Below are 17,610 nucleotides of genomic sequence, written 5' to 3'. Positions count from 1 at the left end.
GCTTGGCCTTAGTTCACATTTATTGAGAAGTTATTACAGCTCTAGGGTTGAGGACAAATAATGCAAGTGAGAAACAGAATATAAATTTACCAAGGAAAACTGAACAGCAAAGTAAATAATTCTGTTTATTTGAGTATCATTGAGTAACTGCAACTTCAAATATTGTCTGTATGGATTCTGAGTATGTATTTTCTCAACAGGTATAGAAGAATATAAAAATGCAGTGGATTTACCAGTCTAAAATAGAATCTTCTTTCTGTCAAGGTCTTAGAGGCCCAGATTCTTACTTCAATATTAATTTTATTTTGAAGAGGGAACTTAACACTATTTAAAACCACAAGTAAACTCCCACCTTGTGCAGTATTTGGACATGCAAAGAGTACAAGTGAACTAAAATTAAAATTATTGATATCTATAAACATTAAAACAGAGATATAAACATTCATTTATATGCATGCCAGGTATATTTAAGCTAATGTCAAAATACATGAATGTGGAAACTTAGACATTGCGAGAACTTGAAGTTTCTGTTGGGATTAAATTCATTGTAATCTCTGATGAAGGCTACAGCAGAATCTCAATATAGGGTTTATTAGCCAGGTATATTAAGTTACGGAGGAAACAGGAAAGTTGTGTATAAATAGCATGTCTCCCAAGCATTTGCAAAGTTAGATGCCTACATTTACTTCTATACCACTAGTTTGGTTTCCAGAGATACCAACAGTGGTAGCTGTTAAACATCACACACACCATTTGTTAAAGTTGCTGTCTTCAGCATTCACACATCTTCAAAGAAAAATACACATTTCTGAGTGAAAGAAAACAAAACACAGTTGGAAGTTGGGTGTTTTTTTTTTTCTTTCCTTAAAAAAAACCCTAAATTTTTTCCACTTTCTTGCGGAATACTTTCTTCTACATTAGAAAATATTTCTAAATATTTTCCAAAGCTCCAGAGATCCTAAAAATCTCAGGGGAAGGATCTGTTGAGTTCTACAGTACACTACATTCACTCAGCATCAGTCATGGTCATAACAGAAATAAATCTTAAGAATGTAAGACCTGATCATGCTCTCATTCAGAATTAACCTTACTGAGTAACCTCCCCCGTTAAGTCAGAATGGAGTCAAAATGTCTTATATAATTACTATTAAGCTTTTACAAAATTCATCAGCTCTCCTGTTCTTTGTCCAACCTCAAAATAAAAGTTGGTCTACAACTGTCCTGAATCCAGATAAAATATCTTTCAAGAAAACAGACAGAACACAGGTTGGCACCAATTCTCCAAACAAGTTTTATGGATTCTTGAAAAGGAAAACTATAACAATACATGTTTAAAGTGAGCACATTAATGGTATTGCAAGGTACCAAACACTCGTTTCCACCAAAACCAAGGCATTATTTTGAATAAACAGCTCAATGACAATTAACTTTTACTGAGTGTCTTTCATTTAATGGTTGATCTTTTGTCCGATATGCAGTGGGAAGAATTCAGAATTTATCTATAACCACGTGGCAAGAACTAGTGCTCTGACACAAACCTGGAAAACATCTGTCCGTTTCTCTCCCATACCCAACTTTGCCTTCAAATTTCTCCCATAAACTCAGCAATTCTTAAACCCAAAGCATCCAGAAATAGGATGAATAGGTTAATTTTACACAAGATTGCCTACAGAGATGACAAGGAGAACACAGCATGATGGGGTACTACATCTACATTGATTTGAGCCACAGATCCTAACAAATAGTTATACCATTTATTACACGTGGTCAGGCAAAACAAATGTACTCAGAAGTTTACTTTTGCCTATGTGGTGCCCTTTGTCATTTCTCCAAATTCTTTTTGCTCTGTTTGTCTTCTGAGCGAATTTTATGCTCCGATTGATCAATCTGAAAGTCTGAGCAAGACTCAAAGCAACGTGCCCTATGGAGCACTGTGCACAAACCCAATCCTGACTAGCAGTGGCTACAGCACTGTTTCAGCTGCAAAGCCTCATCCTGTAGTTGTCCTCTGCCAGTATCTCCTAACACACAGCTTTGCTCTCCTGGAGACTGGCCTCTACCAAGAGTTTCTGCAGTGGATGCTCTTTTAAAATGGAACGAACCTCTCCTCCACAGATGTGGCAATTTCAGGATCTCTGACCTTTGATAAAGAATTTGCTGCTCAGCATATTACAAAAATTTTCCCAACAAACCTTTTAGTCCTAATGCATTTATTTTTAGAGCACATGGATGTGTGTTCAATCCAAATGCTAACATGCAACAAGATGTGTAAAAATGACAACCCATGTTCCTATGCGGCAGCAGCAATTCAGCTGTTAAATCTTATGAAACATATTTAGAAGCAGGCTGTGTCACAGAAAATCCTTTGAAAGTGTCACTAGAGACTTGTTTCACAGACATTTAAAGTAACAATTCATTTCTGATCACCAAAAGAGTATGTCAGTTCAGAATTTACCTGAAAAACTCTTTGCAAAATTTTTTTTCAACTTATATGATACAGACGAAAACCTGATTATACACAGAACCCTGTGTGTATTCTGTCATATATTTCAAACACTGGTAGATTCCTTCTTTCCCTTCCTCACAGGAAGCTATTCAATTCCCTATAAAGCCTTAATTCAGTTTCACAAGACTGTTTGACAGCAACAAGAGAGGATGTCAACATAAGTTATGTTAAATTTGTCAAAAGTAGGTACTTGTAGAGATTTCTTCTGAAAGAAATAAAGAGTTCAAGGGGGGCGGGGGGGCTAGTTCAAGGAGGAGAGGGGAACATCTTCTAACATCTCATATGACAGACATCCTGTGTAACTTGCCCAGAAAGTGGCATTAGTTATAAAACAATCTTGTTGGTTTTGAAGCAGGAGGAAACCCACTACCTTGAATGCCTCATCTCAGTCCGTCCATAAAGACTACACTGTTCGCATCTTTTGCAAGAGTATGTCATCAAGATGGTGATCCTTCCTATCTTCATATTCATACCATACAATAATGCAGAAAGCAGACAACCCTAGGCTATTTTCAAAAAGATAGAAGAAGATCATAGAGCACGATACAGCACCTCAGATCCCCAGGCAGCACAGCTACAGCATCCATGCTAGAAACCTCTTACACCCAGCATTACTGCTTAGCTCTGGGCTCATGACAAAGTGTAAGCATACTGCTGGCTGGCCTGTTTCTGCAGCATGTTACACTTGGCTCTCCCAAGACCTGCAATGGCCATTTCTCTCTCATACTTCACTCTTCCAGATATTTTCTCCCCAGCCCAGCAGCCTTCCACTTTTTCAAGCGTACATGTGCATGTTTCCCCTAATCTCCTCTCACAGACCCCTCAGAAGTAGCTCCCAGAAAGATCTCCAGGCTACTGGCTGGAAACCACTGATCTAAATTGGTATGTCGCTTGTGGTTCCTGTCTACCCCTCCCTGACTATTTTAAAATTATGCTCTTGTTTATTTTAATTTTTTCCACTTAGCTTTCTTCCTACTGCATACTTAACTGACAACTTTTTAAAAATTATGTTAAGGTCCTTTGTCTGGAAACAACTGTCTCAAAGTCACTTTGGAAAACCTCCTGGTGGAATCCAACTTAGCCAGCCAGCTGGTTTCTACACTCATGTCAGATCTTCATAAATGGAAAAAATAAAAGCCTTATTGAAAAAAAGACACTGTGGGCTAACTGAAAAGTTGCCATATACAATTTAGATGAAAGAAAATTATTTTTTAGCCAGAGGAGATAGCGTCATGATTCAAATCTGAAGTTTGAAATACATGGTGTCCTGGGACTTCACAATGTATATTTTAAAAGGTCAAAAGTTTGGTTGAACAAAGTGATTTGCACATAGTTGATTCTGCAGGAAGTTTCAAAGCTAATGTTCCATAAGGACAATTAAGAGTCAATGACAATTTTAATAAAAGCAAATACAGTCTTTGTGACCTTGGAATGAATGCTTTTCCTTCCCCTTGCCCTTCACAGTAGTACTTCTTGATTATCTCCCACATCTGGGAAAGCAACCCTACTCTGAGTCTGAAGGAAGAAAGCACAGATCAAGCTGACCCAAAACACCAGCAGCTGCAAGACCCAGACCAGCACAAAAGGCCTGGGATCACGCCAACCTTTCTGCCTGTACCCGTGGGAGGTATCCATGCACACCTACCTGCCACTCTCGGCCCTCTGCACGCCACACACTTCGGCCAGCTACCCCTCCCTTCCCCGCTGTCGCACTCAGGTATTCAGGTGCCCAAATGCCCGTGACTTGCCTCTTCCAGAGAACAGGCAAAGCGTGGTCTGTGCTGCCTCTGCAACAGTTTGCCACGTGCTGCCTCACGCTGACGTGCAAGGAGGGGTTATAACATGCTGCGAATCCCTACGGAAAGCAAATCCCATTCAGAAGCTGGATGGCACAAAGTTGCCTTGTGAGAGACAGCCTTGCCTTCGGGCACAGAGCTGTAACACAGGCTGGAAAGGACCGTGGGAGATCGTTCAATTCAACCCCTGCTCCAAGCTGGACCAACTAGCTCAGGGTGCTCAGGACCTTGTCCTACCACTTCCGAGCACCTCTGAGGATGGGCCTTCGGGACAGAAACCCTGTGCACATGCCCCAGGGTTTGACCACTCTCACAGCAAAAACACATTTCCCAATATCCCATGTTCCTGTTGCCTCTCATCCCAGCAGCACATGTCTCTGAGAGGAGTCTGCCTTTATCTCCTCTAAGGCCTCCATGAGAGAGCTGAGGACAGCAGTAAGGTCACCCCTTAGCTGCTTCTTCTTAAGGCTCAAGAAAGCCATTCAGCTGCTCCTCCTACGTAATGAAGAATTAAAGCTAGGACATCCCTCTACTCTCAGAAAAGAGTGTAGCTTCAGATGTGTTAAGGAAACCAAAGGGCTTGACTTTGGGATGCCAGAAACAAAAAGATTATTCTTCCCTTTCACATACACCGATGCTAGGGGGAGTAAGGCAGATCTGTCAGCGGAAGATTATACCAGGACCTGTCTCTGAGCATTACATAGGTGCTGCGTGTGCTCTGAAGAGGCAACCAAAGGTGACTGCATGTTCTAGCAACCCATCTGACTACTTAAAGCAGGAACTTAGTGATACACACTCTCGGACACTACTTGTCACCCCAACAACAGTAAAGATGAAGGTATGAGGGTTAAGCCGTTATTGACGAGTAAAGGCCTAGGAGGCCTGAACAATTACATTGCAGGTAGCTTCTTAACTTCAAAAATCACACTGTAAAATGTTCTAAGAAACAGTCTCTATTAATCAAATACATTGCAAAGTTGAACAACTCTATTAAAAAAAAGTGGAAAAAATAACCCAGTGAATTAATTCTCAGCTTAATTACTTTAGCTCAATTTTGCATCGCATGCATCTGTTATGAATTACTCTTAAACTAAGAAGCTTTCATCCTTCAGAAACAGAGAAATCTTTGCTTTGGTGCCAACAGGAACCTTTCCTTTGGCCCACGTCCCAACTCTGGGCAGGTACCCTTCCCTGGCAGGCAGGCCTGGGCCTGCATTTCTCCTACAGCAGAGCCCTGAAATTCACCCACCCCACTGCTGGAATTGGTCGCTAAGTATCAGCACAGCACCTGTCCTGACAAGGTCTCAGCTGACCCACACAGGCATGGGCTCTCATCAAAATCTGAAAGTCTGTGAGTAGTGTAAAAGGGTAGCTTGTTCAAATTAAGGTGTGAAGAGACATGTGTCTGGAAGAAAAGATTTAAGAATAATGAAGCCCTCTTCTTTAGTGACCAAACACTAAATCCTTCCATGGGAGTTTGGGTATACCCCTGCAACAGCCTGGAGGCCTCCTTCCTCAGTTCACCTAAAGACTTAGGGGCAGGATGATCCCAATCCTTCCCCAGAACAGCCTTCCAAATCAATCTGGGGCCATATTTGGCTGTCCCAGAAGGGTGGAGCTACCCACATAGTTTATACCCATCAAGCACCAGCAGGTCACCCTCAGCAATGCCTCCCTACCCATTTGAGCACCAGCAACTGAACAACACTGCACTTCTATGGTCAGTTTCTGAAGGCAGATGCCAGAAAGCCACTGGAAGATGAAGTACTATGTCCCCCTCCTCCCTCCCCATTTCCTCACCCCACAATGCCCACATCTGCCCCGCCCCCTGTTCCTCCTTGTGCTGCTTCAAGTGTCTGTGTAGCAAATTGCATCAGGGAATTAAGACCAAAGGTAACGAGTGCAGGTTCAAACAGCAGTGCTTGTAAGCATGCAGGGCATGTGCTGGCAGGACCACCCAGGGGCCACAGCTGTCCTGGTGCTCCCCAGAGTCACCACCAAAGCAACCTCTAATGAAAAAGGGAAGCAGCTGTCTCTTCAGTCTGACAGGCTGTATATTACTATATAAATACTTATACATTTGTCTGTACAATGGGAATCTTTATACAGGTATTATTATAATAGAAGTAACCATCAGAGTGCTCTTGTTTTCCTCTTACCGTCATCACCAAACAAATACTTTCAAAGACGGATAGACACTGCCACGTGATGTGTACATCTATGGTTTTAAGTGTTCGGGTCCTGTATGTAAAATAGGTCCTGGGCAGGCAATTACAGAGAAGGTCACAGCTCTGACCACAAGACAGATTTGATTTCAACAAATGCAGCAGCTTCCTCGCTCTTCTACATTATTCCTCAGGAATTACCTGAGAGGCCACCACTTGGAATTAAGTGATTTAATTTCGGTTCATTTACTCCCAATTGTCTGTCAAAGGCATCCATAGGGAAAGATGAATGCTGTCGCTACTGACTGAATCAAAACCACAATACACAATCCACCAGACAAATTAAGGGCTATGTTTCTGTATCACCACAAGCCTGCATTTGACCAGTAACACAACAGTGAATGACAAGCTCCGAAACAGACATGTTAACCAGAATTATGTAGACCTGAAGGATTTTATCAGATATATTTCTAAAAAAGCAAAATAAAATGACAGGATTTTTGACAATACTAAGATGGAAATGCTATGCAATTAGATGTATAGCAACATATCTACTAGACTTTAAAATAAAAAAACCCACAACCCCTCACAAAACCCAACAATGTCTAACATAGTAGAACTGTAAACAGTCTGAAATTTGTCTCTCCTCAAGGTTACATCCATTTTTGAATGAAATAGCTTGCAATGCTCTCGCTAAACTATTATGAGGACAGCTCCTGGCAAAGTGTGAAAGCATACTGTTTTGAGCATTTGGTTTTGAAATTACCCCCTCTCCTCTTCTACCTACACTTAGAAAATCCCTGCACTTGTGGGGTTGGGAGTTCTTTCTCGCTTCCAAGTCCACAAGGTTCATAACAGAAGGCAGAAGTCGGGATCTTAAAGAGTTTGTTGAATTGGGATGTTAGCATCTTAACCAGCAGTCAGGATTTTATAATCAAAACATTTAGTGTGTACTACTTTGATTTTCATCTCATCAACCATGTTCAGCAATGCAGTAAGGCTTCTTGCTAAACTCCAAAACAAGTTGTGTAGTTTCACAAGTACTATTGCTTTGCACATCACTATAAAACAGGCAAACGGCAAGCAGTCAATAGAACAGATCTGGGTCATTACTTTTTTTTTTTTTTTTTATTCCCGGGGGAGTGTGATGGGGCATGGGTGGAGAAAGAAGGAAAATAAGTCTTTGGAGTGGTGTTCTCAGTAACCAGAGTACTGCCTATTACCCATGACTGGTATTTTTGAGAAGACAGCAGGTATGTACTGCAGGAAGCCAATTCTCAGGAGTCGTAGAACAACAGCCTCAAATTTGAAGACAAATTGTATCTTGTTAGTGAAAGGCAATATATGTGTAAGTGAAAAAATTTTACATGACAGGAAAGAAAGATAATGGGGGCAAACCCATGTTTTGTATTTGTCACTTACTTTATGAAATCTTGATCTCTCTCATGTAGACTTTCAGCAGTGAGAAATTAGGTGAAGTGCATCCCCACTATTCCCTGGTTTTATTTTTAGGGCTTATTTCATCAGTGAAAGGTTGGCTTTTAACATCATTAAGGAGTGCAAAGGCTAAAACTAAACACGAACTTTTCACTTTTATACTTACCCCTCTGTCACCGGGAACTATTCTACACAAAAGTTGCCATCTTAGATAAGATATTTTTCTATGCTTAGTAGGAAATACCTTACTTTGCATTTTTTTTCTGCTTACAGCCAAATAAGTATTACTTTAAAACCGTATTTTATATTTTACCAACCAAACACCTTCATCATTAATCTTCCATAGAACACTGCAAGCCCAATTGCTTGCTTCACTTCTCAATGGCAAGGAAATCATCAACCATCCCAGACAAATGGAAGACTAAGGGATGCAATAACTGGAGACCTAGCCAACCCATCTCTCCTCATCCATCTTCAGTGCTGCAATTATTGTGTTACTGTCTGCTGCAATTGCTGTCTAAATACTTTGCCAAATTCATCATGGTTTACGGTTTTGTCCTCTGTGCTCCTCCTTTACCACTTGCCACTGTCTGGATTAAAGGAGCAGAAGCCCTTAAGGTACAATTACCTTTGAGCCAACCAGCTGCGGTGATGGAGGAATAACATGACCTACGCTCTTTGTCCCTCACAAACACATACTCCACAGACTGAACTCATGAGTTCCACTTTCCTTGGCTCAAGGCCTGGAAACTTGAGTCTTCACCAAGTACCAGGTCTCCCACTGAGGGTAAAATTAACCTCAGTCTACAGGTCAGAGCAGCCCGATTTCCTTGTATTTTGCAAAATACTGCTTTAAGGATACGAGGTTAATGAAGTTGTCCTGGTAGAGGCATCTGAGACCATGTGGTAGGTATTTTAGTTCTGAAAGGTTGTTTGGTTTGTTGTTTTTTTTAAACAACTCAATGGGAATTATGCAATCTAAAACTGCCCCTCTTTCATTTATCATTGCAACCTCCTCCCTAACCACAGATAACCCCTAATTTAATATTTAACAGTAGTTTAGAATTAACAAATTAATTCAAATGTTCCTCATGACAAAGAAAACAGTTGTAAGATTAATAATGCAGTGGTCTTAAGGATTTGTGAAGTGCTCAGCTTCAATTCGCCTCTTCATTAAATACAAAAATTGCAGTTTAACGTAACAATCAATGGAATCAATAGTACCTTTGAATTTGTATGGATCATTAGTGTGTCTCATCTGCCTTTCGGGACCCAGTCTTCAAGAGATTAGCAAAAGACCCCGTTCATACCATCCCCTCCCTTCATGGTACCCAGGGGCCTTCCTGTTCCCTTGTGCTACATCTTCCCCCCAAGACCCCAATCATTATTCATGTGCTTTTAGCACCCACTTCCAACTACTTCTTAGTAGTTCCTACAAAACGAAATCCTCAGCAATCAGGAGCACTTTTACAGTTTAATACCAGTCAGTTAATATTAGTAAAGAAGCTAGCTAGTACTGAAGAGAAAAAACTGCTCTATATCCTTTAAACTTTTATAAACTAAAAGAGAACAAACCTGGCATAATCAGTTCCATAACAGAAAGAAGAGGTATCCTTGATTCAAACTTTTTAAAAGGTAAATTGCAAACCTCTGCTTCTGCACTGTCATTTCAATTTCTCTTTACTAATCGCTTCAGAAACACAGTTCACCCTGTGTAGTCAGGCAGAGGAAAACACACAAAAGTTACACAGAGATTGTCTAACATGTTCATATCCTGAGCCAAAAAGGGCAGAATGTACACTGTACTTTTGAGAATGAGCTTAGATGGAAAATGACTGGCTTAATGTTTGCCTGATTTTACAGCAGCTACAATGAAAAACCCACACATTTTCTTCCATTTAAAAAAAATCTTTTTCCATGGAAAAACTTCATTCTGTATACCCATGAACTTACCCCTACCCTCCAAACTAGTAACACACATTTTTATATGCTTGCCTGACCATGACACTGGTAAACTATACCAAGAAAAATCCACAACAATTTGCCTAGGTTTTCTAACGATATAGGACAATGTCAAAACATGGTCAATTGAAAATGCCAACTGTAACTTTGATTTCAAGAAACCCAAACCAGAAAAATACTTGCACAGAACAAAAAGAGGTCACTTCAGTGAGTTAATACCCACACCTTCTGAACTCTGTAAGCTTTTATTAATGACAAATGGACAAACAGTCCATACTGTTCTGAAGAATTCACGAGAAGCAAATGAAGACTAAGACCATCTGACCCTCTAAACTTTGCATACAGACTGCCCAGCACCTTATCAGTTTACTGCTTAAGATCTTCTCAAATGCAGCAGTATAAAATGAGCATAGCAGCAACAAAATCCCAAGATGTTCTGTCACTTTCACCACTCCTATTCATAGACCTGTAGGGCATCAATAAAAAGGGAAAGTCAAACAAAACTCATGCGTACACTTTGAAAAGCCAGCAGAAGTCAGAGGTTTCTTCCTGGAAGCAAAGATGTGCACCAGCTCCTTACTGGAGGAAAAAAAAAAAAAAAAAAAAAAAAACAAAGAGAAAGACTGACTTTGTAAGGGCTGACCATGGCTGTCTCTCATCCACTTATTGCAGGCTCCAATTGCCGTGTTTAGTTCACCACATATTGGGCCTTCAGTTGAATCTCCAAGATTTGTATTTGTCTGAAGAGACAGGAGAGACTCAAAGTAAGTTAGAGGACCACAGCATATAAGAGGACTGATTTTGTTGGGGAAGACAGTAAGAGAAGAACAGCTGCATAGAGGCCAGACTACCACTGCAAACTGAGTAATACAATGAGTAGCTGTGGGTGGAGAGAGTGAGAAGAGGAGCAAACATTAAGAAGTACAGCAGAAAGCAGGCTGAGATATGGCAGAAACTACATGGGACGAAGTAAAAAGTGTAAAAGATCTATTACGGTCTTTTTTGACTGAGATCTTTCTGAGGCAAGGAGTGATTTTTCTTGTATCTCTGCATAGCCCTGGCACAATGACACGTGACTTACCTGCCAGTTTCCAGAGCATACTACAGAAACGGCAAACAGCAAGAGAATGAGGCAGCAAGCCAGCCTGTCCAACAGGGTTTTTTAAAGAAATACAGAGTTTGTTCAGGAACTAGACTGTATAACATAATGCTCCTAGGCCTCTCCAGATAACAATTAAGGGGAGGAGAAATTTTCTTCTGTATTGATCCATAAATTGGCGGTGCCGGGCTACAACACGCAGTTTGGAAAAAGCATCAGTCAGATGCGTGCTACTATGATAAGAATCTGTAATAAAAACCAGTCGACCACGTCACAGACCAAACCAGAGTACTCATGAGAACACAGCCATTATTCTTATTAATTACACACAGTACTGTATTTTGATACCTGAATAGGTATCACATCCCCTATTCAAATCCTGATCAGCCATTACATTTATAATATAAAAGTGAATGACAGCTCAAATTATTAGTCTACTGAATAATAAATAAGGACAGAGTGCTGGGGACATCCCCAATATGGAAGTGAAATTCATTAAGCAGCTACTTCAGGAATTCTCTGACCTCCTATATGGAGGTGAAACACTTCACAGGTCACAGATAAATATACTGAGTGCAACTCAAAGTAGTTTTAAAACTTAAAAAGAAAAAAAAAAAGGTGTTTCTAACTCAGTACATCCCCCCATTGTGCAATACAAGCAAAAGCACTGTGATAGACTTACTGGTTACCCCAAATCATTACTTTCGGCTTAAATTTTAAATAAATATCCTGGGCAGTATTAAAAATCTGAGTAAATATTATGTACAGATTCACTGCCTGTGGACAAGTCCGTATTCTACATGCCTATCGAAAACTGGACAGGTACCACACGCATACAGGCACACCTAACTCCAAACCTATGCTGTACTGGCCCACCTATAGTTAAATAGTCAACATAACAGCTACAAATGTTTTTGTTTATTACCTATGTTTATGCCACAATCAGAAAGATTTTGAAATATATGGTGTGGACCACAGCCAATGTTTTTGCTTCTCGAGTCTCAAACACACGTTGGTGCCCTTGGCGCCATTTTTTTGGAAATCTTTTTTGGAAATACTACAGGACTTTTAAGGATGTTCCCTATTTAGGCTACTTGAGTATTTTATATAACCTTATTTATATTACAGGAAAACCCCAGAGAACAAGGGGAAACAAAACACATAAGCAAAAATCACCAAGTCAAATAAACCAGGAAAGATAATTTAAAAATGAGGAAACCTTACTTGCAGAAGTAAAACCACTGAACTAGTGAGATATAAAAAGGACAAACATTCAAACCTTTATTTAGCCCACAATATGGATGGAAATAAGCTCTTTACACTTTTTTTTTTTTTTAAGTAGACCTACAATACTGAATGTATTTCTAACTGCCACATCTTTAACCTCTCTTCACACTTAGATGGATCTAAACTGGATCTAGCCATAGTGAGAAAACTTCTAGAAAATCTTCTTTAAAATGACATTTTGTTGGAGTCGACTTCTCATCTATTTAAGGTAGTTGCTACTAGAGTTTTGCACACAGCCGAGTCAGGGACACCCCAACCATCCTTAGAAATGACAGTCATTTGTCATACAGTCAGCAGAACTTTGTCACGGCAGTTCTGTGCACATACACATGCACAAAGACTGTTGTATTTAATAATAAATTATAAAACTTACCTTTGTGCATCTGCAGATTGTTTCCAGCCTCCTTGCGGATCCTGTGAGATATCTTTCCCAATATTATTTAAGATAGCATCATCTTTATTTACAGAATCCTCTTTTATTCTAGCTGTAGAACAAATAGGCTCTTCAATTTTCGAACGCTTTGGCTGCATGTCCTCCGGAAGGGTATCTGTGTTCTGTAAATCCTTTTCATATCTGTCGGGTTTGCCTTGGAAAGTAGAGGGTTTAGATTCTACCAAAGAAGATTTTGTTGCAATATTAAATAAGCTTCCAAGAAAATGAAAAAAACCTTCTCGGGGTTGCTTGTCTTTATCTGCTGCTTTGATTCCAGGAGTCAGACTAGGAAGGCTATTAGCCTTTTTCAACTCCTCCTGGATTTCAGACTTGCTAAGTTCTTCTGTGGAATGGTTCTTCTCTTCATTTTGACAAACCTAAGATAAATACAAGAAGCACATAAAGAACACGTTTCCCACCATTTTCCCAATTCCTTAATTTTAATTTGCTGCCATGCACTGTATTCCTTTCAGATGATCTGTTCTGTAAAGGTTCATTTTAAGATCAAAGCCCTGTGCTCTCTTCTTCTCTTTCTGTACTAAAAAGGTCCTATTCTACAAAACCCAGAAGGACTACATAGGCTAGAAGATTCACAAAGCAGCTGCTGTGGAAGTAAAGTACTGAAGGACAGATGGAGAACAATTGCTTCAACTGGCAGAAAAAACCCAAGGAAGAAGCAAGGAACAATTTTTCACACTTGTGGTTTAACAGTCAGCAATTAAGCACCACGCAGCCGCTCGCTCACTCCTCTCCCCGCCTCCCCCCAGTGGGGTGGGGAGGAGAAGTGGAAAAAAACCCTCGTGGATTGAGATAAGAACAGTTAATAATTGAAATAAAATATAATAATAAAAATAAAGATAAAAAGAGATAGAAAACCCAAGAAAAGACAAGTGGTGCACAATGCAATTGCTCTCCGCCTGCTGACTGATGCCCAGCCAGTCCCTGAGCTGCAACTGGTCCCCCTGGCCAACTCCCCCCAGTTTATATATAGGAATATCCCTTTGGCTAGTTCGGGGCAGCTGTCCTGGCCATGGTCCCTCCCAGCCTCTTCTGCATCTCTTCACTGGCAAAGCACGGGAAACTGAAAAGTCATTGTATTGTTTATGTGAGAATAGAAATTGAATAGCACTAATTTGTCCTTGAGAAATCCATACAATCTCTATTTTCTTCATACAGGCAAGACACTTAAAAAACCACATTAAACTTTTAAGTAAACTTTCAAAAGTGGGCTAAGTCAAACTTTTTCATCCCACCTGTGACAAATCCCACCTGCTTCCCCACATACTGCACTAATCAATATCTGATGCATCACAAAGGGATGCAGTCACCCCTGTAGTATTCAGGGATGTACAACTTTACAAGTCAACTCTACCCAAACCCACTCCTGGAAATGAAGACAACAACAGTGCAGCTTACAGATGTACCACAGTGCTCGCTGGTACCTTCCGTACTAGGCAAACTATGCAAGTAACATGCAAACCTGGGATCAATCCCTTGAACAATTCATCTCATAGGAACCAAGTACTTTGCATAAGGAAATACAAAATAGAAACAAGAAAAAAATTAGTTTCCAAAATTTGATAACATGTTAATGATTCACCATAGTCAGCTTCAAAGTTCTATTGTCACAGTTTCTTCCTTCACTTTGATTAATACCTCAGCATTCTTCAATACCATTTTTTGATTCAACTTTAAGTGAAGGAGGGCATTTCTCCCTTGTTCTGTGATTAATATCATTCACACAAATTTCTCAGATTTAAAAGTGTATCTCAGTGCAGGAACTGCACATAAATCTTATTATTTTCTCTGCAGGTATAACCATTATAGGTGATACACATTTATATTAATTACTACAATATCTATGAAGTTAACAGCTAAATGTATTAACTATAAAAGAAAATACTACATTCAAAACTTGTCAACAGTTTAGTATTATGGGTTTTTGTTGTTGTTCTTTTTTTGTTTGTTTGTTTGTTTTTTTTTAAAGCCATTTGTATTCAGAAACTAGTGGGTTTTTTCCTATTAGGAACTGAGACTTCAAATATGGCTAAATCTCCACATGTGAAATTCTTTCCCCAGCAGCTCTGAGACATAATGCTTGTAAAGACTGTGCTGCTTATTTGTAAGCATAATTCATGCCCTGCATGAAAAGCTGTTTTGTAGTCTCTGTTTCCAGAAACAGAAATCTATTTAGACTTTCCTTCCTCTTTAATCTTCCTTTCCTTACTTAACTTTTGGTAAATCAAAAGAACAGGAAGTTTTAATATGAAAGGGTCCTTCCATACTTTTAACCATAAATAGTGTCTTGCATAAAAAAAGCCCTGGAGAACATTTACACTGTGCTTAAAGATATACATGGCTATTAAGTCCCAATACAGAAACTATGCAAACCCTTCTTTCTTCTCTTCAATATAATCAATCCTACTCTCCACATATTCTCCCTCCTGCTCCACTTTGCCTTTGCTATCCCAGCCAAACCCAGGACACCCTTGCCTCCCCCTTCCCATTCTCCATGAGCTTTCCTGCTTGTGACATGCTTCATAAAGCTTTAATTAGCTTTTATTCTTTTAGCAACTCATTACTCAAAGTTTCACTGGGCAAGCCCTGGGTAACCTAGCCTGACCTTATAGCTGAGCCTGATTTAAGCAGGAGGTTGGGCTAGATGACATCCTGGGGTCCCTTCAACCTGAATTATCCTACGGTCCTGTGACCTCACATGTAATGAGGCTGGTGTAGAGGGGAAGCTCGGCAGAGCATGAAACAAGATTATGACTTAAATCAGGTGACTGAAGAGACTGCAGTGATAACTGAAGCTGCATCTACTGTGCAGCCAGGTAGTGCGGTCCCGCCTTGGAGCAACGGCTGCAGAGAAGCTTGGCAGCTGGGACTCAGAAGACAAGCCCACGATGTCATGTCTCAAGCACGATTCTTATCTGAGCTAATTTATTCAACGGTAGACTAGGTATGTTTTCCAGGCTGCAATCCACTCCTGACTGTGGCACAGACATACGCCCAAAGCTTAACTGCACCTACCAGTCAGGCACAGGTCTTTCCACCAGTGCGAACAGCCCTCCCCCACCAAGTGCAGGGAGCAGCTCCAGTGGCACAACGGCACCCTGAAGGGGGATTGCTTTGCCATGTTTGCCCCACCTCCCGTACCAGCTGGGAACAGCCACCCTGGTAGCCACCATCTCTCAGCAGTCAGGTGGCAAAAGTTCAAATTGCCAGAGGTTCTCATTCAGCAGGGGTTAAGTCTGTCTGCCAAGAATACAATCTCTTTTATTGCCCTAACAAGTGAATGAAACGAAAACATTAACAGCGTTAAAACACAGATCTCCGTGAACAAAGAATTAGCTTCCAGCTAAAACAGCCAGACATTTCAGATTTCACTTTCCATGAACAAACGCTCATTACAAAGCAGAAACTCCAGACAGCCGTGTGGAGACCTCTGACAGACCACCTGTCCTGCAGTGCTGGGAGCTGCTGCTGAAGGACATTCTGCATATTGCTCATGCACTTTAACAACCCCATCTCACCTGCAGTTGTGACAGAAGACAGCCAACCATCAGGATTTTAGGATCATCGATTCACCCCAGCAACCTTCAACAAGCTATTTAACCCCAACATCCCAATTTACTCATCCAAGGAACAGTCACAGAATTTCTGTTTGCTAGTGTGTAGAAATAATTTAAGAATTTCAGAATAAAGTGCTGGGTGCACAAAGTAGCACATTTAGGCATTGCTACCTCTAATATTGGAAAGTGAACCATGTTCCTAGGCTTAGCTTTGGCCTTTCAACATAGCTAAGAAGGCTGCATTTCATTTAACAATTCTGAGCATTTCATTCAATTTGAACAGTGATACAGTCTGTAAATTTTGCATGCTAAACAAAATCCACAGCGAAATAGCTTGAGTTGCTGGCAGACTAGTACATCCCCACAATGAGTCACTACTGCATGTTTTTCAATTTCCCTTCTCTGGGAGGCTAAAGCATCTTTGGTGTAATCTCCCACTTGTTTGCAATGAGTGGTACACACTGAGATACATTAAATCCACACATGAAATAACCTTTTGTTTTTTCAACTACTGTGAGGAAAGTAAGTCAGGTGTTCTCAACCAATGGGAGGCAATGCATACAGAAACCTAATGAAAAAGAACCAGTCATAGTGATACACGGATTAGAAACAAGACTTGTTTAAGAAAATTGGCATAATATTAAGAAAAATTCAGGAAAAAGTACTCTCAGACTGTGAAATACATGATAAGCAGAGAACTAAAAGTCCACTGTTGCTAGTGTTCATGAGAAAAATGGATTTAAAAAACACGTGGTCATAGTGGGTTTTTCCTATTTATGCCTGTAATTAGAGTAGTGATGGAGCTGATGCAAGGGAGTTCCACCATTGCCAAAAACTGTTTAGTCTTAACTAAATAATACCATTTAAATAATCAGAAGAAGAAATAAAACGAAGATTAACAAAGACAGCTTTGGGGTTTTGGGGGGATTTAAGTTAAAGGTGAGTTCTATATCTCTACAAATAACCAATAATGCTTTGAACCTCTGAATATTTTGGCTTTTTTATATTGTTAAGTTTCCCTTTCACATCATCCTTTCTCTGCTTGTTTTGACACGAGAAAAATCAGGTCATGACAACCCTGGGAGACAAGAGTAACTAGAAAATTAATGAAATCGTGGCATCTTCATAATCAGGAGTGAAAGGTAAACAAAAGGAAAGGACTTTTGGTTAAACTGTATCAGTTTTGCATTTTTAAAAATAAACCTATTTAAATTCAATGACTATTTAACATTTGGAAAGACAACTGCCTCTGTTGAAAGTTCAGCACTGGGACTTTAAAAATTTGTTTATCCATTTGAATTCTTGAAACGCCAAGGAGTTCTTAATGTAGATTTAATTTGTCAGATGAGG

At 40.1% G+C, this 17,610-nt stretch overlaps 1 protein-coding gene across 5 annotated transcripts in view; it reads right to left on the bottom strand.

Annotated features, from left to right (window-relative positions):
• CRYBG3 (crystallin beta-gamma domain containing 3) overlaps nt 1-17,610 on the bottom strand; it is a 91,937-nt gene that overhangs the window by 52,970 nt on the left and 21,357 nt on the right. The window contains exons 3-4 of one of the 5 annotated variants that reach the window (XM_074857037.1): nt 12,921-13,062; nt 12,626-12,839 (exon numbers count right to left, since the gene is read on the bottom strand). The exons of 1 other annotated variant lie outside the window; for it this stretch is intronic. In XM_074857037.1, coding sequence (XP_074713138.1) covers nt 12,626-12,839; nt 12,921-13,062 — 356 coding nt within the window. Of the gene's footprint in view, nt 1-10,494; nt 10,582-10,947; nt 11,030-12,625; nt 13,063-17,610 lie in introns of those variants that run through there. 3 more of the 5 variants (XM_074857028.1, XM_074857066.1, XM_074857057.1) reach the window with 3 other exon arrangements.

This window comes from Strix uralensis, chromosome 2 (genome assembly GCF_047716275.1).
Source record: "Strix uralensis isolate ZFMK-TIS-50842 chromosome 2, bStrUra1, whole genome shotgun sequence".
NCBI classification, from domain to species: Eukaryota; Metazoa; Chordata; class Aves; order Strigiformes; family Strigidae; genus Strix; species Strix uralensis.
This window is presented reverse-complemented; position numbering and strand designations above follow the sequence as displayed.